General features: G+C 43.7%; 1 protein-coding gene across 2 annotated transcripts; it reads left to right on the plus strand.

The window, feature by feature from the left end:
* Nucleotides 1-562: 562 nt before the first annotated feature.
* Nucleotides 563-26,082, plus strand: LOC139561302 (active breakpoint cluster region-related protein-like). 2 transcript variants are annotated; one of them, XM_071378312.1, is made up of 22 exons: nt 563-699; nt 1,108-1,217; nt 1,346-1,450; nt 8,871-9,137; nt 9,325-9,432; nt 9,568-9,622; nt 9,733-9,785; nt 9,911-10,048; nt 10,143-10,264; nt 10,501-10,657; nt 10,823-10,957; nt 11,216-11,291; nt 20,819-20,914; nt 21,047-21,118; nt 21,283-21,380; nt 21,804-21,914; nt 22,062-22,228; nt 23,809-23,948; nt 24,525-24,659; nt 24,771-24,876; nt 25,164-25,305; nt 25,857-26,082. In XM_071378312.1, exons 1-22 carry the CDS (start codon nt 648-650, stop codon nt 25,962-25,964), a joined length of 2,553 nt encoding a protein of 850 aa, XP_071234413.1. In that variant the 5' UTR covers nt 563-647; the 3' UTR covers nt 25,965-26,082. The 2 variants fall into 2 exon arrangements, with proteins under 2 accessions (XP_071234413.1, XP_071234412.1); XM_071378311.1 differs by having other exon boundaries at nt 10,823-11,291.
* The last annotated feature ends 802 nt before the right edge of the window (nt 26,083-26,884 follow it).

Consider the following 26,884-nt stretch of genomic DNA (forward strand, 5'->3'; position numbering starts at 1 on the left):
TTGCTTGTCATCAGTAGGCCTATCACAAGTGTTTGTGTGTCGCTCTTATGATATCAGAGCTGCATGTGCCATCCGTTTCCTGTGTGCGCTGTCCAAGGTGCTGCAGTCAGGTTTATGTTTAACCATCAGGGTGAGCCGAGATGTCAAGCGGAGTTGAGCTCACTGCTCTCATCCTGTGTAAAGGTTAAATCATTTACATCTTAGTCATTTAGCAGACCCTCTTATCCAGAGCGACTTGGGTAAAGTGCCTTGCTCAAGGGCACATCAACAGATTTATCACCTAGTCCGCGATTTGAACCAGCAACCCTTTAGGTTACTGACCCAACTTATGTTAACTGCCATGCTACCTGCCATCCTTATTTGAGAACAGCCTATAGAACCAGAACCCAAGGTAATTTAGTTTTTTAACTAGGCAAATTAGGCTATTGGATGTCGAACAATGCAGATTTTATTTTCAAATGAGTCACTCAGAATGTCCTTATGTACCATTTGCCCCCCCCCCCCACCACTTTTTAAAAATCTTCATCACAGAAACAGGAAGTTTAACGACTGCAGAGCGTGTTCTCATTTTCCCCTCTCTTGAGACAGTCTCACAGTCACTTAGCCCAGACACTCACTGAGAGTGTTGCAGATAGGACCTTAGAGCTATGGAGGTCTTCATGGAGGCAGCTGCCTACCTTGAGTCACAGCATATTCCAGGCAAGTACATTTGTGTGTTGTGTGTGTGTGTGTGTGTGTGTGTGTGTGCATGCCTCTGTCTGTCTGTCTGTCTGTCTGTCTGTCTGTCTGTCTGTCTGTCTGTCTGTCTGTCTGTCTGTCTGTCTGTCTGTCTGTCTGTCTGTCTGTCTGTCTGTCTGTCTGTCTGTCTGTCTGTCTGTCTGTCTGTCTGTCTGTCTGTCTGTCTGTCTGTCTGTCTGTCTGTCTGTCTGTCTGTCTGTCTGTCTGTCTGTCTGTCTGTCTGTCTGTCTGTCTGTCTGTCTGTCTGTCTGTCTGTCTGTCTGTCTGTCTGTCTGTCTGTCTGTCTGTCTGTCTGTCTGTCTGTCTGTCTGTCTGTGTATGAATGTTATCTTCTATGTAAATTATGTGTGTGTTTGTACTGTATCTTAGTGGAGGCTGTAGGTGAGCCAAGTCCTGATCCACTGCAGGAGGATGTGTTCCCAGAGGAGGATTTGTTCTCCCCCCACCAGACAGACAGCATGGACCTGCCCGACACCCCCGTGAGTCTGTGCACTATGGCGCCTTCGTCACCTATCTGCCAAACCCAATTCCAAATAGTCTTCTTTTCTTATAAATGCACACACTCACACGCACACACACTCTTACAGCAGAGTGTTTTCTCTCTCAGGTCCTGCGTACCCCTGGAGAGATGCTGGATAGGAGGCTCATGGTGCTGAGAACTATCCTGGACAGTGAGAAGCTCTTCCTCAACGAGCTGGAGACACTGCTGATGGTAACACACACACACACAGACACACACTGACATCTCTAAGTCTCTCTCTAACACACACACTGCTCAGGCCTCAGGGGGCTTTGGTGTGTTTACTAGTTTGTAAGTTTGGTGTGTTTGTAGTCTAAGTGTTTGTACGTTTATTTTAAGTGGAAGTGCATGTGGTTATGAATTGTGCCACAGTTTACATTTTGGCACTCTTTTTTATGTTGTCTAGTTTTAGTAATTTTGACTAAAATATAATTAAGTCTTCATCACATTTTGGTCATTTGAGTAATGATTTAGTCTACTTATTGTCAAAATTACGAAAACAGTGGACCATTTTAGTAAACTAAATGCCCTTTAATTTTAGTCACATTTGTATTGCCTCATTAACCTATCACAGTAGACTGGTGGCACCTTAATTGGGGAGGACGGTCTCATGGTAATGGCTGGAGCGAAATCAGTGGAATGCTATCAAATACATCAAACATATGGCATCTACATTTGTGATGCCATTCCATTAGCTCCGTTCCAGACATTTTATCAGCCGTCCTCCGACCATTTCGAATCCCACCATACCTTCTTCGCTATGCATTCTGGTTTCAGAGCTGGTCATGGGTGCACCTCAGCCACGCTCAAGGTCCTAAACGATATCCTAACCGCCATCGATAAGAAACAATACTGTGCAGCCGTATTTATTGACCTGGCCAAGGCTTTCGACTCTGTTAATCACCACATCCTCATCGGCAGACTTGATAGCCTTGGTTTCTCAAATGATTGCCTCGCCTGGTTCACCAACTACTTCTCTGATAGAGTTCAGTGTGTCAAATGCTCAAATCAGAGGGCCTGTTGTCCGGGCCTCTGGCAGTCTCTATGGGGGTGCCACAGGGTTCAATTCTTGGACCAACTCTCTTCTCTGTATACATCAATGATGTCGCTCTTGCTGCTGGTGAGTCTCATATCCACCTCTACGCAGACGACACCATTCTGTATACTTCTGGCCCTTCTTTGGACACTGTGTTAACAACCCTCCAGACGAGCTTCAATGCCATACAACTCTCCTTCCGTGGCCTCCAATTGCTCTTAAATACAAGTAAAACTAAATGCATGCTCTTCAACCGATCGCTGCCTGCACCTGCCCGCCCGTCCAACATCACTACTCTGGACGGTTCTGACTTAGAATATGTGGACAACTACAAATACCTAGGTGTCTGGTTAGACTGTAAACTCTCCTTCCAGGAGACTCTCCTTCCAAACATCTCCAATCCAAAGTTAAATCTAGAATTTACTTCCTATTTCGCAACAAAGCATCCTTCACTCATGCTGCCAAACATACCCTTGTAAAACTGACCATCCTACCGATCCTCGACTTCGGTGATGTCATTTACAAAATAGCCTCCAATACCCTACTCAATAAATTGGATGCAGTCTATCACAGTGCCATCCGTTTTGTCACCAAAGCCCCATATACTACCCACCACTGCGACCTGTACGCTCTCGTTGGCTGGCCCTCACTTCATACTCATCGCCAAACCCACTAGCTCCAGGTCATCTACAAGACCCTGCTAGGTAAAGTCCCCCTTTATCTCAGCTCGCTGGTCACCATAGCAGCACCCACCTGTAGCACGCGCTCCAGCAGGTATATCTCTCTGGTCACCCCCAAAACCAATTCTTCCTTTGGCCGCCTCTCCTTCCAGTTCTCTGCTGCCGATGACTTGAACGAACTACAAAAATCTCTGAAACTGGAAACACTTATCTCCCTCATTAGCTTTAAGCACCAGCTGTCAGAGCAGCTTACCGATCACTGTACCCGTACATAGCCCATCTATAATTTAGCCCAAATAACTACCTCTCCCCCTACTGTATTTATTTATTTATTTATTTTGCACCATTGCACCCCATTATTTCTATCTCTACTTTGCACATTCTTCCACTGCAAATCTACCATTCCAGTGTTTTACTTGCTATATTGTATTTACTTCGCCACTATGGCCTTTTTTTTGCCTTTACCTCCCTTATCTCACCTCATTTGCTCACATTGTATATAGACTTATTTTTCTACTGTATTATTGACTGTATGTTTGTTTTACTCCATGTGTAACTCTGTGTTGTTGTATGTGTCAAACTGCTTTACTTTACCTTGGCCAGGTCGCAATTGTAAATGAGAACTTGTTTTCAACTTGCCTACCTGGTTAAATAAAGGTGAAATAAAAAATAAATAAAAAATGATCTGCCCAAATTCCTGATTCAGCCTACATACAGTACCAGTCAAAAGTTTGGACTCACCTACTCACCTACCCTGGGTTTTTCTTTATTTTTTACTATTTTCTACATTGTAGAATAACTATGAAATGAAACATATGGAATCATGTAGTAAACAAATAAGTTTTAAATAAATCTAAATATACAGTGGGGCAAAAAAGTATTTAGTCAGCCACCAATTGTGCAAGTTCTCCCACTTAAAAAGATGAGAGAGGCCTGTAATTTTCATCATAGGTACACTTCAACTATGACAGACAAAATTAGAAAAGAAATCCAGAAAATCACATTGTAGGATTTTTAATGAATTTATTTGCAAATTATGGTGGAAAATAAGTATTTGGTCACCTACAAACAAGCAAGATTTCTGGCTCTCACAGACCTTTAAGAGGCTCCTCTGTCCTCCACTCGTTACCTGTATTAATGGCACCTGTTTGAACTTGTTATCAGTATAAAAGACACCTGTCCACAACCTCAAACAGTCACACTCCAAACTCCACTATGGCTAAGACCAAAGAGCTGTCAAAGGACACCAGAAACAACATTTTAGACCTGCACCAGGCTGGGAAGACTGAATCTGCAATAGGTAAGCAGCTTGGTTTGAAGAAATCAACTATGGGAGCAATTATTAGGAAATGGAAGACATGCAAGACCACTGATAATCTCCCTCGATCTGGGGCTCCACGCAAGATCTCACCACGTGGGGTCAAAATGATCACAAGAACGGTGAGCAAAAATCCCAGAACCACACGGGGGGACCTAGTGAATGACCTGCAGAGAGCTGGTACCAAAGTAACAAAGCCTACCATCAGTAACACACTACGCTGCCAGGGACTCAAATCCTGCAGTGCCAGACGTGTCCCCCTGCTTAAGCCAGTACATGTCCAGGCCCGTCTGAAGTTTGCTAGAGAGCATTTGGATGATCCAGAAGAAGATAGGGAGAATGTCATATAGTCAGATGAAACCAAAATAGAACTTTTTGGTAAAAACTCAACTCGTCGTGTTTGGAGGACAAAGAATGCTGAGTTGCATCCAAAGAACACCATACCTACTGTGAAGCATGGGGGTGGAAACATCATGCTTTGGGGCTGTTCTTCTGCAAAGGGACCAGGACGACTGATCCGTGTAAAGGACAGAATGAATGGGGCCATGTATCGTGAGATTTTGAGTGAAAACCACCTTCCATCAGCAAGGGCATTGAAGATGAATAGTGGCTGGGTCTTTCAGCATGACAATGATCCCAAACACACCGCCCGGGCAACGAAGGAGTGGCTTCGTAAGAAGCATTTCAAGGTCCTGGAGTGGCCTAGCCAGTCTCCAGATCTCAACCCCATAGAAAATCTTTGGAGGGAGTTGAAAGTCCGTGTTGCCCAGCAACAGCCCCAAAACATCACTGCTCTAGAGGAGATCTGCATGGAGGAATGGGCCAAAATACCAGCAACAGTGTGTGAAAACCTTGTGAAGACTTGCAGAAAACGTTTGACCTCTGTCATTGCCAACAAAGGGTATATAACAAAGTATTGAGATAAACTTTTGTTATTGACCAAATACTTATTTTCCACCATAATTTGCAAATAAATTCATAAAAAATCCTACAATGTGATTTTCTGGATTTTTTTTCTCATTTTGTCTGTCATAGTTGAAGTGTACCTATGATGAAAATTACAGGCCTCTCTCATCTTTTTAAGTGGGAGAACTTGCACAATTGGTGGCTGACTAAATACTTTTTTGCCCCACTGTATTTGAGATTTGAGATTCTTCAAAGTAGCAACCCTTTGCCTTGATGACAGCTTTGCACACTCTTGGCATTCTCTCAACCAGCTTCACCTGGAATGCTTTTCCAACGGTCTTGAAGGAGTTCCCACATATGCTGGCTGCTTTTCCTTCACTCTGCGGTCCAACTCATCCCAAACCATCTCATTTGGGTTGAGGTCGGGTGATTGTGGAGGCCATGTCATCTGATGCAGCACTCCATCACTCTCATTCTTGGTCAAATAGCCCTTATACAGCCTGGAGGTGTGTTGGGTCATTTTCCTGTTGAAAAACAAATGATAGTCACACTAAGATGGGATGGCGAATGCTGTGGTAGCCATGCTGGTTAAATGTGCCTTAAATTCTACATTTGGACTCTACATCAGACCAAAGGACAGATTTCCACCGGTCTAATGTCCATTGTTCATGTTTCTTGGCCCAAGCAAGTTTCTTCTCCTTATTGGTGTCCTTTAGTAGTGGTTTCTTTGCTGCAATTCGACCATGAAGGCCTGATTCATGCAGTCTACTCCGATGTTGAGATGTGTCTGTTACTTTAACTCTGTGAAGCATTTATTTCTGCTGCAATTTCTGAGGCTGATAACTCTAATGAACTTATCCTCTGCAGCAGAGGTAACTCTGGGTCTTCCTTTCCTGTGGCGGTCCTCATGAGAGCCAGTTTCATCATAGCTCTTGATGGTTTTTGCGACTGCACTTGAAGAAACTTTAAAAGTTCTTGTAATTTTCCAGATTGACTGACCTTCATGTATAACGTGAACATCTAGCAACCCAAAGGTTGTGAGTTCAAATCTCATTATGGACAACTTTAGCATTTTAGCTAATTAGCAACATTTCAACTACTTACACATTTTTAGCTACTTTTCAACTCCTTAGCATGTTAGCTAATACTTCCTCTAACCCTAACCATAACCATTTTAGCTAACCCTTCACCTAACACTAACATAAACCCTAACCTTAACTATAACTCCTAACCATGACCCCTATCCTAGCTAACGTTAGCGAGATAGCTAACATTAGCCACCTTGCTATTCGTAAGATATCATACATTTTGCAAATTCATAACATATAACATGTTTTGCAATATCGTAACAAATTGTAAATTTTTTCAAATTCGTAATATATAATACGAATTGTATTTCATGACATATTATACGAAATGGGTGACTGACATCCACAAATTACATACCATATGAAACGTAACATATCATATTAAATTGAGTGTCTCGGATTTACATACAGAATAACACAAAATGCTCTGAGACCAGGTTGGTATAATCAGAGCAGGAACAGAGCCTGTCTGCTCACTCTCATAGCTTGCTCCCCCACAGCTCACCAGCTGATGTAGGCTGTGTGTGCCGGGTGTGGTGCGTCCTTCCCACGGCTGAACAGAATTGCGCAAATATTAATTGTGCTTATCACTGAACAGCTCTCAATCTCTCCAAAACTCTTGTCCAGTCCATTTAGTAGTCCGATTTTTGTCACAGAAAATGTTTTGTCTCACCTCGTTTTAATCAACTAAAATTAACTGAAAAAAATATAAAAATTTCTGCAGTCTACTGAAAAATAGGTGTTTGATGAATACTTTTGTCACAATTTTTGTTGACGAAATTGACACTGTTGTGCCATACAGTATTATTTAAAATAACAATTACAACACACTTTTTATATCACCTGGTGTCTGGTGGCATACTGCTTCCTCCTGGAGCCACAACACTTCTGTAATTCTTTGTTGAGAGAAGAATGGCTTCCCTCTTTTGTCCAGGGCTCGATTTCATTATGAAAACTATGCTCCCTTCCCTCTCCACCTGTTCACATCCCTTGCAAACCTGAAAGGGATTAGGTGTACTATATATGGGTGTACTATATATGGGTGTACTATATATGGGTGTACTATATATGGTAGCGTATGTGGAGTAATGTGGTAATAGCTACACCGAAGCTTCTGGAAGGATATTTTGCTCCATCTATTGCTTCGTATATAGTCAACAAGGGCTGAGGGAAGTGGGTGAGTTTTTTGTTGCGGAATTAGACCAAAGAGTCCACTATACAAATAGGCAGCATTATGTGTGAGTGCCAGAAAGTGATGTTGCAATAACAAGTGACCAAGTCATTTTCAATCTCTTAATTTCTCTTCTCCTTCATCTCCATCTATTATAAACGGTATGCTTCTGCTTTTGTGTCAACAAGCAACACAAATAGATGTGAGAAATAACCCCTGTTTGGATTTGTGTTGTAAGGTTGGACATTTTAACACATCTAATTAGTATACACGCGAACTCAGCATTTTTTACGCCCATTCTCGCAGCACACACACACACACACACACACACAAACACACACACACACACACACATACACACACACACACACACACACACACACACACACACACACACACACACACACACACACACACACACACACACACATACACACACACACACATACACACACACACACACACACTACATATTCTCTCTCACACACAGCACCCACACTAACACACAAAGCAAAACTAGGCCAACTACAATATGGGTAATGTGTGTGAGAGAGAATATGTAGTTTGTGCTTTGAGAGTGAGTGTCAAAAATGCTTTTGACAAATGTGTGAAAATGTGTGAAAACAGGCTTGATTAAACGTCTCTACTACTATTCTCACCTCCCTCTTTCTCACCTTGTTTTCTCTCCCCCACACTCCATCTGTCTGTCTGTCTGTCTGTCTGTCTGTCTGTCTGTCTGTCTGTCTGTCTGTCTGTCTGTCTGTCTGTCTGTCTGTCTGTCTGTCTGTCTGCCTGCCTGTCTGCCTGCCTGTCTGTCTGGGTCTCTCTCTCTCTCACTCTTCCTTCCCCCTCTCTATCTCTCTCTATGTCTCTCTCTATGTCTCTCTCTCTCTCTATGTCTATGTCTCTCTCTCTCTATGTCTATGTCTCTCTCTCTCTCTATGTCTATGTCTCTCTCTCTCTATGTCTATGTCTCTCTCTCTCTCTCTATGTCTATGTCTCTCTCTCTCTCTATGTCTATGTCTCTCTCTCTATGTCTATGTCTCTCTCTCTCTCTATGTCTATGTCTATGTCTCTCTCTCTCTATGTCTATGTCTCTCTCTCTCTATGTCTATGTCTCTCTCTCTCTATGTCTATGTCTCTCTCTCTCTCTATGTATATGTCTCTCTCTCTCTATGTCTATGTCTCTCTCTCTATGTCTATGTCTCTATCTCTCTATGTCTCTATCTCTCTATGTCTCTCTCTCTCTATGTCTATGTCTATGGCTCTCTCTATGTCTATGTCTATGTCTCTCTCTCTATGTCTATGTCTATGTCTATGTCTATGTCTATGTCTCTCTCTCTCTCTCTCTCTCGCTCTCTCTCTCTCTCTCTTCCCCACCCTTCTCCCTACCCCACCTCCTTTCTCCCACAGCCTATGAAGGCTCTAAAGGCCACAGCAGGGACGTCTCAGCCGGTTCTGTCCAGCCAGCAGGTCCAGATTGTGTTCTACCAGGTTCCTGAGCTCAGAGACCTGCACAGAGACTTCTACACTGGCATGAGGGACCGCCTGGGGCACCTGGAGCCACAAGCACACCCAGAGACAGACCAGGGGCCCGGGCCAGGGTCGGAGCAGGGGGAGGCGAAAGAGCAAGGCCAAAGCGGCTACCAGCTAATGGTTGGAGACCTCTTCCTAAAGATTGTGAGTTACTGCTCCTGCTCTGTCTGTCTGTCTGTCTGTCTGTCTGTCTGTCTGTCTGTCTGTCTGTCTGTCTGTCTGTCTGTCTGTCCGTCCGTCCGTCCGTCCGTCCGTCCGTCCGTCCATCCATCCATCCATCCAGTCATTGTCCCACTGTCTTAGCTAAGATAAGTTACATTCTCACATACAGTTGAGCCAGCTAGGTGTGTATCGTGGATTCATTGATAACTATGAGAGTGCTGTTGAGATCGTGAGGAGGTGTACTCAGACTGACCAGCGCTTCAGGATACTGGCCGAGGTAAGACAGATTGATTTGTGTATTTCAACATCTCTCTATTTTCTATCTTGAATAACACATGCATTATTAGTGACCTCCTAGTCGAAGTATTGCGACATTGCAACCTCCTCACACACTCTCTCCTTCTGTTTCCAGAGTATGATGTCTCATAATGGATCAGACAGATCTAAAACGAAATACACCTTTGAGGGTAAGATGAAGGTTTCACCTCTTTTTAAAAAGTCACTGTATGTCACTCCAACCTCCACAGATGAATCATGTGTGTGTTTATGTGTTGGATGTCTGTCTATATCCCTCCAGCTCTCCTGTACAAGCCTCTGGAGAGAATCACCAAGACAACCCTAGTGCTGCATGTAAGAGTGCAACCCCATTCATCCTGCTTTGCATTCATCCATTGAATTCTCCACCTACCCACCTATCCACTGACTCCCAAGTAACCATGCACTCTTGTCGCCCCCCCCCGCCCCCCCCTGTATAGGACCTGTTGAAACACACTCCCCAGCAGCATAGTGACCACCCCGTGCTGCACGAGGTTCTGAGACTGTCCCGGAGCTTCCTGTCTGGGGTCAACGAGGGATCACAGTGCAAACGAGAGGTCACCCTCAGCAGAGGCATGGTGAGAGGGACATATGCACACACACACACGGACACACACACACACGGACACACATACACCATATCATAACCATTGCTATATGTGTGTGTTGCAGCGGCGCCAGCTGATTCGTGACGGCTTCGTGGTGGAAGTGTGTGAGGGGGGGCGTAACCTTCGCCATCTCTTCCTGTACACTGACCTGCTGCTGTGCACCAAACTCAAGGGCGGGGCCCAAGGGTGAGTGACAAGTCCAGAATGGTAGTTCAGTAATTTAAGTTGATGAAGAGTCACCACCTAGATTGTGTTTGCAACTGAGCATGCATGTATCTGTTCATTTGTGTGTGTGTGTGTGTGTGTGTGTGTGTGTGTGTGTGTGTGTGTGTGTGTGTGTGTGTGTGTGTGTGTGTGTGTGTGTGTGTGTGTGTGTGTGTGTGTGTGTGTGTGTGTGTGTGTGTGTGTGTCCTCTCTCCCAGTAAGCAGGCCCAGTACAGGTTCTGCTGGTACCTGCCTCTGGCTGGACTGAAACTCCACTGGGGACCAGAGATGGAGCGCACTACAGACACACATCACCGCATACACGCCACAAGAGTCAAGATGTACCTGCTTAGACACGAGCTGCGACAGACAATGGTGAGTGTTCGCGTGTGTGTGTGTGTGTGCGTGTGCGTGTGCGTGTGCGTGCGCGTGCGTGTGTGTGTGTGCATGCGACGAGTGAGTGTATTATTCAATAGAACCAACCCTCTTTAAAGTAACCAGATATGAAAAATAATCTTTGCGTGTGTATGTGTCCTACAGAAGCCTGTCCGACAGAAGTGCTTGGCAGCTCGTACTATAGAGCGAAGCAGATGGAAGAAGATGGAGCAGCTTGAACTGATGATTCTGACACACTCTCCTCTCCTCCCGCTGGAACTACACAGCCCCAGCGGAAAGGCACACACACACACACACATCCACACACACACACACACACACACACACACACACACACACACACACACACACACACACACACACACACACACACACACACACACACACACACACACACACACACACACACACACACACACACACACACACACACACACACACACACACACACACACACACACACACACACACACACACACACACACACACACACACACAGACACACACTCTCACAAGCATGTGGGTGTTCTTTTTCAGAGCCACACTTTGGTGATGTCATCTCTGTATGAACTAGAGGAGTGGAGAGAGGCCATCCACAAACTCACCGGAGATAGTGAGTGAAAGGGGGGGTGTATATACGTGTGAGAGAAAGAGAATGAGTGAGTGAGTGTGCCATTCATAGGGTTAATGGGCAAGACGAAAGATTTAAGTGCCTTTGAACGGGGTATGGTAGTAGGTGCCAGGCACACTGGTTTGTGTCAAGAACTGCAACGCTGCAGAGTTTTTCACACTCAACAGTTTCCCATGTGTATCAAGAAAGATCCACTACCCAAAGGACATCCAGCCAACTTGACACAACTGTGGGAAGCATTGGAGTCAACATGGGCCAGCATCCTTGTGGAACTCTTTCGACACCTGGTAGAGTGGTAGAGTCCATGCCAGACCAATTGAGGCTATTCTGAGGACAAAAGAGGGGGGTGCAACTAGGGCTGTGGAGGTCATGAGAATTTGTCAGCTGGTGATTGTCAAGCAAATAACTGACGGTCTCACGGTAATTGACCATTAATTAACATAAACACATTTAACATCTGGCTTCCATGCATAGCCAACAAGCCACTGATGCAGACCTTTAGAACATTTACATTTTAAAAAGTCCATTTATACATTTAATATAGCCTACAACATCATAATAGGTCCATTATCTATTTTAGACAGGTCTAAAGAAAAATGATATGAGGAAAATGTAGTCTATTTCAGAAGAACAGAATAGTATACTCTGAGTTGTCCTTATGTTAGGCCCTGATATGGCTATGCCAAAGGCTGTGGGCTACACTAGTTCATTTAGCAGACAAGTTTTGCTTAAAGTTCCGTAGCATTATTTTTTAAAATATTTTATAGTATGAAGAATACAATTGAACATAGCTGAATAAAATAGAAAGGATATCTTCTCCAAACTATTTCCAAGGAAGTGGGCACATTCGGCTATTAATGTGATGAGCGGTTAACAGAGAAACAGGTCCTCCAATAATTCAGAGTTATTTATGCAACTTTAGTTGAGAGACAAACGTTGCGCTATATGTTTAGATTTTTAATACCTTCTAAGGCTGCATGATGCGACTCTAATGATGATTTGAAAAAAAGTTGCATGAACGGCACGAGCTCTGATTTGTTTGTTGTGCAGGCTGTACACACTTCATCAGTCTCTCATTCACAATTTGACAAGCACTTGATAATATTCTCACCAGACCTCAAATTTCCCAGCGGCATTCCCTTTGTGTGGTCGTAATGCCCCCTAAAAGATCCATGCCTTTTGCGGCCAAAGTGGTCGTTGTACCCTTGAGCTGAATATAATAATTATAATTATTTTCTTCCATCTGCCGTGCTCTGAAACACCTCTCAATCACATGGCTCTCTCAGATATCTCAATTCTTATTAGTCAATGCCCGTCACGTGATCGGTTCCTTCTTACAGGCGTCTCAGCCAAGAAGTAGGCTACAATTGAAGACAAACACATGAGGCAAACTGTTCGCCTCCGTCTAATCGAATTCCGAGGTGGATATTGAAGATTTTAGAAGAACTGTTCACATTTAGCCTACTTTTTGTCAGCTAACAAGATGAGTAGGCCTAACGAAGAGCAAAGCAGAAGTTGACTTATTCTATTGGTCAACTTGTCCTTCTGTGCAATAAATAAATGTTCAAAACATACACTGGGACTGTTGTGGGATGTGATAGATCCCAAATTAATACAACCATTCGCATAATTTTTTTTTTACAAGAAATGAGTCTGATGCAACAGATCAGAACGTTTAGCTTAAAATGTTGATAAACTATTAGGCTATTTCTTCTAATCAAATCAAATGTATTTATATAGCCCTTCTTACATCAGCTGATATATCAAAGTGCTGTACAGAAACCCAGCCTAAAACCCAAAACAGCAAGCAATGCAGGTATAGAAGCACAGTGGCTAGGAAAAACTCCCTAGAAAGGCCAAAACCTAGGAAGAAACCTAGAGAGGAACCAGGCTATGAGGGGTGGCCAGTCCTCTTCTGGCTGTGCTGGGTGGAGATTATAACAGAACATGGCCAAGATGTTCAAATGTTCATAAATGACCAGCATGGTCAAATAATAGTAATCACAGTGAACAGGTCAGGGTTCCATAGCCGCAGGCAGAACAGTTGAAACTGGAGCAGCAGCATGGCCAGGTGGACTGGGGACAACAAGGAGTCATCATGCCAGGTAGTCCTGAGGCATTGTCCTAGGGCTCAGGTCATCCGAGAGAGAGAAAGAAAGAGAGAGTTAGAGAGAGCATACTTAAATTCACACAGGACATCGGATAAGACAGGAGAAATACTCCAGATATAACAGACTGACCCTAGCCCCCCGACACATAAACTACTGCAGCATAAATACTGGAGGCTGAGACAGGAGGGGTCAGGAGACACTGTGGCCCCATCCGATGATACCCCCGGACAGGGTCAAACAGGCAAGATATAACCCCACCCACTTTGCCAAAGCACAGCCCCCACACCACCAGAGGGATATCTTCAACCACCAACTTACCATCCTGAGACAAGGCCGAGTATAGCCCACAAAGATCTCCGCCACGGCACAACCCAAGGGGGGGCGCCAGCCCAGACAGGAAGACCACGTCAGTGACTCAACCCACTCAAGTGACGCACCCCTCCTAGGGACGGCATGGAAGAGCACCAGTAAGACAGTGACTCAGCCCCTGTAATAGGGTTAGAGGCAGAGAATCCCAGTGGAGAGAGGGGAACCGGCCAGGCAGAGACAGCAAGGGCGGTTCGTTGCTCCAGTGCCTTTCCGTTCACCTTCACACTCCTGGGCCAGACTACACTCAATCATAGGACCTACTGAAGAGATGAGTCTTCAATAAAGACTTAAAGGTCTGCGTCTCTCACATGGGTAGGCAGACCATTCCATAGAAATTGAGCTCTATAGGAGAAAGCCCTGCCTCCAGCTGTTTGCTTAGACATTCTAGGGACAATTAGGAGGCCTGCGTCTTGTGACCGTAGCGTACGTGTAGGTATGTACGGCAGGACCAAATCGGAAAGATAGGTAGGAGCAAGCCCATTTAATGCTTTGTAGGTTAGCAGTAAAAACCTTGAAATCAGCCCTTGCCTTAACAGGAAGCCAGTGTAGGGAGGCTAGCACTGGAGTAATATGATCACATTTTTTGGTTCTAGTCAGGATTCTAGCAGCGGTATTTAGCACTAACTGAAGTTTATTTAGTGCTTTATCCGGGTAGCCGGGAAGTAGAGCATTGCAGTAGTCTAACCTAGAAGTAACAAAAGCATGGATTCATTTTTCTGCATCATTTTTGGACAGAAAGTTTCTGATTTTTGCAATGTTATGTAAATGGTAAAAAACTGTCCTTGAAACAGTCTTGATATGTTCGTCAAAGGAGAGATCAGGGTCTAGAGTAACGCTGAGGTCCTTCACAGTTTTATTTGACACGATTGTACAACCATCAAGATTATTTGTCAGATTCAACAGAAGATCTCTTTGTTTCTTGGGACCTAGAACAAGCATCTCTGTTTTGTCCGAGTTTAAAAGTAAAACGTTTGCAGCAATCCACTTCCTTATGTCTGAAACACAGGCTTCCAGCGAGGGCAATTTTGGGGCTAAACCATGTTTCATTGAAATGTACAGCTGTGTGTCATCCACATAGCAGTGAAAGTTAACATTATGTTTTCGAATGACATCCCCAAGAGGTAAAAGATATAGTGAAAACAATAGTGGTCCTAAAACGGAACCTTGAGGAACACCGAAATTTACAGTTGATTTGTCAGAGGACAAACCATTCACAGAGACAAACTGATATCTTTCCGACAGATAAGATCTAAACCAGGCCAGAACTTGTCTGTGTAGACCAATTTGGGTTTCCAATCTCTCCAAAAGAATGTACTGATCCATGGTATCAAAAGCAGCACTAAGGTCTAGGAGCAAGAGGACAGATGCAGAGCCTCGATCTGACGCCATTAAAAGGTAATTTACCACCTTCACAAGTGCAGTCTAATTGCTATGATGTGTTCTAAAACCAGACTGAAGCATTTCGTATACATTGTTTGTCTTCAGGAAGGCAGTGAGTTGCTGCGCAACAGCTTTAAAAAAATTTGGGAGAGGAATGGGAGATTCGATATCGGCCGATAGTTTTTTATATTTTCTGGGTCAAGGTTTGGCTTTTTCAAGAGAGGCTTTATTACTGCCACTTTTAGGGAGTTTGGTACACATCTGCTGGATAGAGAGCTGTTTATTATGTTCAACATAGGAGGGCCAAGCACAGGAAGCAGCTCTTTCAGTAATTTAGTTGGAATAGGGTCCAGTATGCAGCTTGAAGGTTTAGAGGCCATGATTATTTTCATCATTGTGTCAAGAGATATAATACTCAAACACTTGAGTGTCTCCCTTGATCCTAGGTCCTGGCAGAGTTGTGGAGACTCAGGACAACTGAGCTTTGGAGGAATACACGGATTTAAAGAGGAGTCCGTAATTTGCTTTCTAATGATCATGATCTTTTCCTCAAAGACGTTTATGAATTTATTACTGCTGAAGTGAAAGCCATCCTCTCCTGGGGAATGCTGCTTTTTAGTTAGCTTTGCGATAGTATCAAAAAGAAATTTCGGATTGTTCTTATTTTCCTCAATTAAGTTGGAAAAATAGGATGATCGAGCAGGAGTCAGGGCTCTTCAATACTGCACGGTACTGTCTTTCCAAGCTAGTCGGAAGACTTCCAGTTTGGTGGAGCGCCATTTCCATTCCAATTTTCTGGAAGCTTGCTTCAGAGCTCGGGTATTTTCTGTATACCAGGGAGCTAGTTTCTTATGACAAATGTTTTTAGTTTTTAGGGGTGCAACTGCATCTAGGGTTAAATTGAGTTCCTCAGTTAGGTGGTTAACTGATTTTTGTCCTCTGACGTCCTTGGGTAGGCAGAGGGAGTCTGGAAGGGCATCAAGGAATCTTTGGGTTGTCTGAGAATTTATAGCAAGACTTTTGATGCTCCTTGGTTGGCGTCTGAGCAGATTATTTGTTGCGATTGCAAACGTAATAAAAGGGTGAGCCGATAGTCCAGGATTATGAGGAAAAACATTAAGATCCACAACATTTATTCCATGGGACAAAACTAGGTACAGAGTATGACTGTGGCAGTGAGTAGGCCCGGAGACATGTTGGACAAAACCCGATGATGTCAATGATGGCTCCGAAAGCCTTTTGGAGTGGGTCTGTGGACTTCTCCATGTGAATTTTAAAGTCACCAAAAATGTGAATATTATCTGCTATGACTACAAGGTCCTATAGGAATTCAGGGAAGTCAGTGAGGAACGCTGTATATGGCCCAGGAGGCCTGTAAACAGTAGCTATAAAAAGTGATTTAGTAGGCTGCATAGATTTCATGACTAGAAGCTCAAAAGACGAAAACGTCGTTTTTTTTTGTAAATTGAAATTTGCTATCGTAAATTTTAGCAACACCTCCGCCTTTGCGGGATGCGCGGGGGATATGGTCACTAGTGTAACCAGGAGGTGAGGCCTCATTTAACACAGTAAATTCATCAGGCCTAAGCCATGTTTCAGTCAGGCCAATCACATCAAGATTATGATCAGTGATTAGTTCATTGACTATAACTGCCTTGGAAGTGAGGGATCTAACATTAAGTAGCCCTATTTTGAGATGTGAGGTATCACGATCTCTTTCAATAGTGGCAGGAATGGAGGAGGTCTTTATTCTAGTGAGATTGCTAAGGCGAACACCGCCATGTTTAGTTTTGCCCAACCTAGGTTGAGACACAGACACGGTCTCAATGGGGATAGCTGAGCTGACTACACTGACTGTGCTAGTGGCAGACTCCACTAAGCTGCCTGGCCTGCACCCTATTTCATTGTGGAGCTAGAAGAGTTAGAGCCCTGTCTATGTTCGTGGATAAGATGAGAGTACCCCTCCAGCTGGGATGGAGTCCGTCACTCCTCAACAGGCCAGGCTTGGTCCTGTTTGTGGGTGAGTCTCAGAAAGAGGGCCAATTATCTACAAATTCTATCTTTTGGGAGGGGCAGAAAACAGTTTTCAACCAGCGATTGAGTTGTGAAACTCTGCTGTAGAGCTCATCACTCCCCCTAACTGGGAGGTGGCCAGAGACAATTACTCAATGCCGACACATCTTTCTAGCTGATTTACACGCTGAAGCTATGTTGCACTTGGTGACCTCTGACTGTTTCACCCTAACATTGTTGGTGCCGACGTGGATAACAATATCGCTATACTCTCTACACTCGCCAGTTTTAGCTTTAGCCAGCCCCATCTTCTGATTAGCCTTAACGCTGGTAGCCCTGCCCCCTGGTAAACAGTGTATGATCGCTGGGTGATTCGTTTTAAGTCTAATACTGTGGGTAATGGAGTCGCCAATGACTAGGATTTTCAATTTGTCAGAGCAAATGGTGGGAGGCTTCGGTGTCTCAGATCCCGTAACGGGAGGAGTAGAGACCAGAGAAGGCTCGGTCACCGGTTGAAAGTTTCTGTCGGCTGAATGAGCGACACCGGTTGAGCATTCCTACAGCATTTCCCCCCAGAAGCCATGAGAAAGTTGTCCGGCTGCGGGGACTGTGCGAGGGGATTTATACTAACGTTACTATCTGTACTTACTGGTGGCACAGACGCTGTTTCATCCTTTCCTACACTGAAATTACCCTTGCCTAACGATTGCGTCTGAAGCTGGGCTTGCAGCACAGCTATCCTCGCCGTAAGGCGATCGTTCTCCTGTATATTATGAGTACAGCGACTGCAATTAGAAGGCATCATGTTAATGTCACGACTTAGCTTCGGCTGTTGGAGGTCCTGATGAACCATGTCCTGATAAAGCGTCCGGAGTGAAAAAGTTGAATGAAAAAAATTTGAGTGAGGGAAAAACTAAAAATATAAACGGTAATTAAAAAGTAAAAACCGTAAAGTTGTCAGGTGGGCAAGTAAGGTTAGCAACAAAACGCACAGCAGCACGTAAAGAAGTCTGCAAGTTCATCACATTAGAAGCGCAACAATGTGCACATGGCAGTAGGCTATAAGCGCGAATGTTCCAAAATGCAATCAATAAGCGGAAAACATTCTTCTCAAAAGTGACTGCAAATGCGATTATACATGTAATGCTTTATTACAGAGGTGCATTTTTCGCAAACTCATGCTCCTCCTATGTATGCCAGTTACAACCGGCTCTACACCGGTTGTAAATCGGATTAATGTGCTTCATTTTAAGAAGTTATTTGGCCACTTTAGTTGTGATATAAACATATAGGCCTATGGGCTAGGCTACATGAAGTGTGTGACTCCGATTTGAAAAAAAGGCATGCTCTGTTTCTTGCCTTACTTCACACGCTGGGCATCATTCACAAGTGATAATACATCATTCAGAAGTGATAGATAATATTGCCATCCATCAGACTACTCTTAATTTAATGTTGTCTTTACATATACTAAATACTATATGTGCGAAATCAGTTTTTATATAGCATGGACCATTATCATGCAACTGTCTTGGAACATGGGCATGGGAAAAAAATACATGTAATCTATGCACATAAATAGCGACGCTTTTCCCCAAGGTTCATTTTCATGCCAGCCAGGTGGGCTATACTCCCGTTGTAAAGCGAAGCAATGTGCTTAATATTAGGCAAGTTGATAAATAAATAAATAAATATAGTAGGCATAGCCTATAGAAAGCTAATGGGATCCTCCTCTTTTTAATAGAGGCCATCACTCTGTTTTCTCGCGCAGTTGCATATCCTATTGAAATGTTGCGCAACATGAGCTCATGGGCTCTCATGAAGTGTATGATTTGATTTTCAAAAACATTTGCATTGATGTCAGAGTGATTAGAGGGACAATAGAGTGCTGAGTACCAGGCAGTTAGCACGTGTGGTAGACTACTAATCAGCAGCATCAGAGCTTGGAGAAGCCTAGTTACCATGACTAAACTGTCACGTGGAATTTGACTGCGGTTATGACTCGTGACCGCTGGTTTGGCGGTCATTTTATTATTATTATTATATATTTTTTTTCACCTTTATTTAACCATGTAAGCTAGTTGAGAACAAGTTGTCATTTACAACTGGGACCTGGCCAAGATAAAGCAAAGCAGTGCGACACAAACAACAACACAGAGTTAATAATAATACGGTCACCATAACAGCCCTATGTGCAACTCAATATTAGGAAGGTGTTCTTAATGTTTTGTACACTCAGTGTATATTAATTAGATAAGGATTCACCCCCCTGAGAGAATACATGTCAGCAACACTTTTGGCAGTGATTACGGCTGTGAGTCTTCAAGCCATTTTCAAGTCTTGCCATAGATTTTCAAGCCGATTTAAGTCAAAACTGCAACTCCAGTGTATGTTTGGCCTTGTATTTTAGGTTATCATCCTGAAAGATGAATTCATCTCCCAGTGTCTATTGGAAAGAAGACTGGACCAAGTTTTCCTCTAGGAATTTGCCTATACTAAGCTGTATTCCGTTTTTTTTATCCTAAAAAACTCCATAGTCCTTGCTGATGACAAGCATACCCATAACATGATGCAGCCACCACCATGCTTGAAAATATGAAGAGTGGTACTCAGTGATGTGTTGTGTTGGATTTGCCCCAAAGATAATGCTTTGTATTCAAGACAAAAAGTGAATTTCTTTGCCACATTTTTTGTAGTATTACTTAAGTGCCTTTGGGATGCATGTTTTGGCATATTTGTATTCTGTATTTGTATTATTTTCACTCTGTCATTTAGGTTAGTATTCTGGAGTAACTACAGCGTTGTTGATCCATCCTCCATTTTCTCATATCACAACCATTAAACTCTGTAACTGGCCTCATGGTGAAATCCCTGAGCAGTTTCCTTCCTCACTGGCAACTGAGTTAGGAAGGACGCCTGTACCTTTGTGGGGACTGGGTGTAGATACACCATCCAAAGCCTAATTAATAACTTCACCATGCTCAAAGGGATATTCAGCATCTGCTTTAGATTTTTTTACACTATTATTGAACCCAGAATGAGTCCTTGCAACTTATTACGTGATTTATTAAGCACATTTTGACTCCTGAACTTAATTTAGCTTTCCATAACAAATGGGTTGAATACTTATTGACTCAAGACATTTCAGCTTTACATTTTTTATTAATTTTGAAAATGTTTTTAAAACAAAATTCCACTTTGACATGATGGGGTATTGTGTGTAAATGTAATCCATTTTAAATTCAGGCTGTAACACAAAAACATTTGGAATCATTTCTGAAGGAACTATATGCCTTCCTCGGCTCTCACCCAAAAAATCAAAACCACTGCTCAGACCACTGCACCACCGCACTTCACAATGCTCTAGCAAGTTGCGAGAATACTTGAAGATACTTGATGGTGATCAGTGTCGTTTTTTATTATTTTGTTTTAAGCCTTCCGAAAGCCATAACCCTAACCTTAACCACTCAGAATGAATGCCTAAACTGTTAACCTTTGAGTCCCTTCTGTTTTAATCTGGTAACCATGTGGAATTCATCCACAATACATTGAATTTTGAAGGGAAACTATGAGATGTTGTTGTGCTGAACAGTATGTCCTTCAAGTGGTGTATGATGTGGGTGTGTTATCTCTCAGACATAGAAATGGTTCCTCCAGACCTGCTCACCCTAACCAGCTCCTGTGTCAAACTGAGAATGACCCAACAGCCTCCCCTTCACAGCATACTGCCTGGTGAGACCTCCTTTCACACACAGTTTCCTCTCACTCACTTCTGTTTACTTTATCTCGCTTTATCATACTTTATTTTACTTTCTTACACTTTTTCTAATGCTCACACCCCCCACACCTCTCTCTCTCTTTCAGGTGAGGAACAGTCTCTATGTGGGACTCTTAGTGTAGCCGTTCACTCTGCCTGTGGACTACAACAGCCAGCCAGTGAGTGTCTGCACAGTATCTTCAGTATCTATACCGCAGTGTCTATATCTTAACCAGATGCAGTACATACAGAATACTCTACCCTCAGACTCCACTGTAACACAAACCATTGAGCTCTTTAAACAGACGCACACTGTTTTCATTCTCACTTTACTCCCTCCTAGGTGTGTATGTGTGTGTGGAGGTGGATGGCTTTGAGTTCTATGAGAGCCAGGCCCAGACCCACTCCTCTGACAGCAGCCTCAGCCCTCACTGGGACCAGGTAAGATGCCGTATCCAGGCTAGCTCTACCGGCAGCCATTTTGAGTGGGGAAATCATCATACATCATTGTTGTTACAGATGTAGGATCTTAATTTGAGCCAGTTTGACACAGCAGTATCAGGATATGTGAATTATTATGTGGATTATAATTAATGGACATTTTTGTAGGGGTTGATACAAAACAAGGGAAAATCAAGTCTGACATTTAAAAATGGAAATGACAAACTTCAGTAGCCTTTTTAAACCTTAAATAAACTACACGTTGTAATTGTCCTGACTTGCATGATGATGATGCTTTTCAGTGGTATTTCAGTGCGGATGCTTTTTACTAGATTTGGTCTTTTAAAATAACTTTTGAACATAGCCATGCTGCCCGTACGTCATCAATACTACTCTTCAACGGTGTCTTGTGTTGGTCCTCAGGAGTTCTCCTTCCAGGTGGATGGGGCTCAGAACCTCAAGGTGCTGTGTGTGTTGCAGCCAGAGGAAGGAGAGAGCTGTGAGGACCGAGTCATTTGCAAGACCTCTATACAGGTGTGTGTCTGCATCTGTGCATCTGTGTTTAAATGTGTGTGTTCTTCAATGTTCAGAAGGTGTGTGTGCCTGTATCTGTTTAAAAGTGTATACTGTGTGCACGTGCGTGCACCTGTGTGGTCACCTGTTCATCTGAATGTGTTCTAGCTGGACCCAGGCCTCCTACAGAAGCGATGGAGGAGACAGACCCTCTCTCTAGGCCATGTGGAGGTGACTATGTCTCTAAAGTACTGCCCTCACCCTCTAGACCCGCCCTGTCTGGTCCCTGCCCAGCAACAGTCCATCTTCTGCAAGCCCATTGGAGCTGTGGCACAGTGAGTCCTGTCGATCAATACTAGTCCAATGAGGTTTAAGGACCTGGGATTTTTGCGCATTTCAGTACTCTAAAGTGACTTCCTCTCCTTTTCCCATCTCTTAACTAAGTTATTTGTAGCATAATCGTAAATTACACCGTGGGATCTCTCTTGTTTGGTTAATAGTTTTAGGAAATTAAAAGAAACCACTCTGACAGACCAGAACACGGGGTGTTTCTCAAAATGCATCCTACCGTGCTCCGAGCACACAAATTGGACCACGGGAGGGTCGGAGTATGAGTCCAGATAAAAGTATGCAAAACAGAGCACGGAGGGCACTTCTCGAATGCGTACTACGGTTGTACATATTTTGAAGCATGCATCGATGCAAGCTTCAACGGAAAGTAGGACCAGAAATATGACGCAACTATGGGAAAAATGAAGCAACATATATTGAAATCAATGGCGGCCATTTTTTGAGCTGAAGCGAGAAAAAATACACTCCGACTTCAGAATGTAATGTTACCTATTCACATCTCATATGTTGCCTGACTACAATATTTAATATTGATACGTAAATACATGCTGTGTTAATTTTGGCACGTTTACCTTTCTACAATACCCACTGTAGGGTGCATAGATCGCAAGCCCATATTAAGTCAATAGGGCTAACTACCCACGAAGAATTGACATCTACCTTGCATAACATTAGTTTTACGTCATTTTTTGCCTTTTAAATTATCTTATTAGGTATGTAAATGTTTACGATTCACATATAGCTAGTTGCTAACGTTAGTTATGAAGTAAAACGTTTCCTTTGTGTATATCGTGTTTCCTCTCTATTGCCATTATCCTGGCTGAAATAAGGTTCAGTGAATGGGTAAATTGATATGGCTAACTAGCTAGAAAATGTTTTGCTTACTCCCAGCGAACAAATGTAAATCTATCTTGCATAACATTAATTCTAGGTTATTTATGCCTGTTTAACTTCCTGGCTAGCTAGATTTTTACGATTTGCATATAGCTAGCTGATAATTATGAAGTAAAACATTTGCTTTGTGTTTATCTTGTTTCGTCTCTATTGGCATTGTCCTGGCTGGAATAAAGTTCAGTGAATGGGGAGGTGCAGCGTGAGGTCATACAGTAGGGTTTTATGCGTTCTCCACACTCTCGTCCTCACAAGAACGTACTCAAGAGAACGTCCTAGGAGAATGCACTCAGAGCATGAGAGTGTGGAGCACGGTAGTACGCCTATTGAGAAATACCCAGGATTAGGCAATATAGGATCAGCAGATCTGTGGCAAGACTAGAAATACTTGTGAAAGGGAACCACGTACCATATACAGTCTGAGGGTGTGGGGGGGGGGGGGGGGGGGGGAATGCAGTTTTGATCTCTTTACATAAATTTAAAGTAGTCATTGCCCTCTGTGTGCTGTGAGTGTTTCATGTCTCGAGGATAAATGAAAGTCATTTGAAAACACCATGTGAACATCCAAGACATTTTTTTCTCGGTTGCCAACGACATATAATGTGTGTATATACTACTGTATGTACATACACAAACCGGAGTGTGTGTCTTGTGTGTGTGTGTCCTCTACCAGACAAGAGGGTGTCCTGGTGCCACATGTGGTGCGTTGCTGTGTGGAGGAGGTGGAGCGGAGAGGACTGGAGGAAGTGGGCATCTATAGGCTATCAGCAGCAACCAGTGACATCACCAACCTCAAGACTGCTTTCAACACCAGTGAGTGTTGAAATGATGAGACCTTCAAGACAGCGTGTACTAAACCAGAGCATGCAGTAATTTCCATAGGGACCGGATGCGCTAAACAGTTTGCAGTGGTCTGAAGTGCAGTTATCAGAGTTGAATCATTATGAAATGCATGCTGATCTTGCTCTCTCTCTTACTTTCTCTCCCTTTCATCCTCTTTCTATATCATTTCTCCCTCCCCCTCTCTCTCTCTCTTTCTTTCTCTGTCTATATATATATATATATATATATATATATATCTCCACCTCTCTCTATTTCACTATTTCTCTCTCTCTCTCTCTCTCTCTCTCTCTCTCTCTCTCTCTCTCTCTCTTTCTCTGTCTATATCATATCTCTCTCTCTCTCTTTCTCTGTCTATATCATTTCTCTCTCTCTCTCTCTCTCTCTCTCTCTCTCTCTCTCTCTCTCTCTCTCTCTCTCTCTCTCTCTCTCTCTCTCTCTCTCTCTCTCTCTCTCTCTCTCTCTCCCCCTCTCTCTTTCTCTGTCTATATCATCTCCCTCTCTCTCTCTCTCTCTCTCTCTCTCTCTCTCTCTCTCTCTCTCTCTCAGGTCTGCGTGAGGCAGTGACCAGGTTGAGGTGTGTAGATGTGAATGCTGTCTCAGGTATACTGAAGCTCTACTTCAGAGAACTCCCTGAACCTCTCATACCAACAGAACTGTTCCAGAGCTTCACCAAGGCGTTGGGTAGGTCACATACACACACAAACGCATGTACGCACGCACACATACACACACATGCAGACACACACACACTCCCTCTTCTCCGTCCATGTCTGTGTTGTGTCTCTCTAACAGACATTCCAGACCTGAGCTCCAGGAGTGTGACCATGTTGTCTCTGCTCCAGTCCTGTCCCTCCGTCAACCAAAACACCTTCCTGTTCCTCCTCCACCACCTCAAACGGTCTCTCAACACCTCTAATACACTACTTATATGTTACTAATAACATGCTACTATATTAACTTATTTCTATTACTATTTACATTGAGTCATTTAGCAGACACTTTTATAACAAAGTACTTTTCACCCATATACATTTTGTATTTTTATTTAACCTTTATTTAACTAGGCATATATATAAGGCTCATTTCCCATTGCTTCCCATTATATTTTTCATGTGTATTTTTTCCAATGACGTCATTCTCTCATGTGTTTTTGCTAATGACATCATACTCTCCTTTGTTCTCCAGAGTGTCAGACAGACAGCATGTGAACAAGATGCCTCTGATGAACCTGGCCACTGTGTTTGGTCCCAGTCTACTGCGTCCCCCTGTGGCTATTCTGGGACAGTGCAGCCCGACAGTGGACATCTCTCAGGAGGTGGAAGTGCAGGTTGGTCATGGTTACTTCATCAGGCTTATGCTATTATTATAGTCGATTGCTTTTACAGTAGCATACAGGAAAGATACAGGCCTTCACATGTTGGTGCAGGACATTTAAATCGTATCGTGTATTTAAGGTTTGAAAAGGGTTCTGAAGTTTGTAATTTCAGACTTGATTTTCTCTTATGAAAAATGTATCAACCGCTACAAAAATGTACACCATTTGTACTTTAAAAAGTCACTGATGTCAAATCAGTGATTACTTCAAGGTAGTAAGGAAGGAGGCTTTTTCCAAGTATTTGACGGACCATGAGTAGTTGTTTTAAACATGTTTCTCTGGCGTAGTAGTGTGGTAATGTGTGTATCAGTCTTTCTCTCGCTCTCTCTCTCTCGCTCTCTCTGTGTGTGTGTGTGTGTGTGTGTGTGTGTGTGTGTGTGTGTGTGTGTGTGTGTGTGTGTGTGTGTGTGTGTGTGTGTGTGTGTGTGTGTGTGTGTGTGTGTGTGTGTGTGTGTGTGTGTGTGTGTGTGTGTGTGTGTGTGTGTGTGTGTGTGTGTGTACAGGTCCAGGTTGTGTATTTCTATCTGCAGTGTGACAACCTGCCCGAAGCCCAGACATGCATATCACATGACACAGAGACCACTGAGGAAGATGAGACCACCAACATATGAACCTTAAACTCCTGGAAACATCACTGTTGGCCAACAGAGACTCAGGAAAAAGAGAGAGAGGGGACATGTAATCTACAGACATTGTAAAGATAAATAAATATATTTATTTGTAAAGCTTTGGGCTGATCAACTTGTCCTTTACTTTCGATGAGGTACTAAGTCCTAGGAGGTAGAGAAACGAACAGTGGGTGCACATGGGAGGGTGTAAGGAGACAGTAGATTTGGGGCAGGGGGGGATTGGTGTGTGTGTGTCACACAGAGCAGATGTTGTAAAAAGGTTGAGGGTCACCTCCCTGGCTTGAAATCCCATCAGTTACGGTTCAAACCCAACTAGACGGAGTTCACACACACACACACTCATACACACACCACCACCACAACCGCAACCACCCCAGCTGGGGGTCTCCTTTCAGACCCCAGTGCCGCACCACCTGGGCAGGGTAGGCTAATGTTACCTCCCCCCCCTCCCGCTGCCTTTTGATCCCTAATCCCACCTACCCCGGCCTACCGATCCCTTCTCACTCTCTCACATTCCCACCACGCATTCCGACAGTCTCGGAACGTTCCGGGAAGCCCACTACATGGCGTGTGTGTGTGCCTGCCATAACAACATCCAGACCGCGCTTAGAAACAAAGAAACGCGGAACCCTTGCCCTCCCCTGAGGCCCCCGGTGTCGTAAATCACCTGTCCCCACTAACCCTGCGACTGCCAAAATAAGGTTCCCATTGCAGACTACAAATACATCAGAGTGGAGCTGTGTGTCTGAATAATAGAGGGGAAACAGACATCCATGACCAAAGGTTTCAGAGAATAAACAGGACTATAGTATCTCTAGGGTGGAGGGGAGGTGAAATGTACCACGACCAGGGCTAAGGATAGGTAGGGGTGGGTTGGACAGGGTGAAGGATAGGTAGGGGTG

This window comes from Salvelinus alpinus, chromosome 31, assembly GCF_045679555.1.
Source record: "Salvelinus alpinus chromosome 31, SLU_Salpinus.1, whole genome shotgun sequence".
Taxonomy (NCBI): domain Eukaryota; kingdom Metazoa; phylum Chordata; class Actinopteri; order Salmoniformes; family Salmonidae; genus Salvelinus; species Salvelinus alpinus.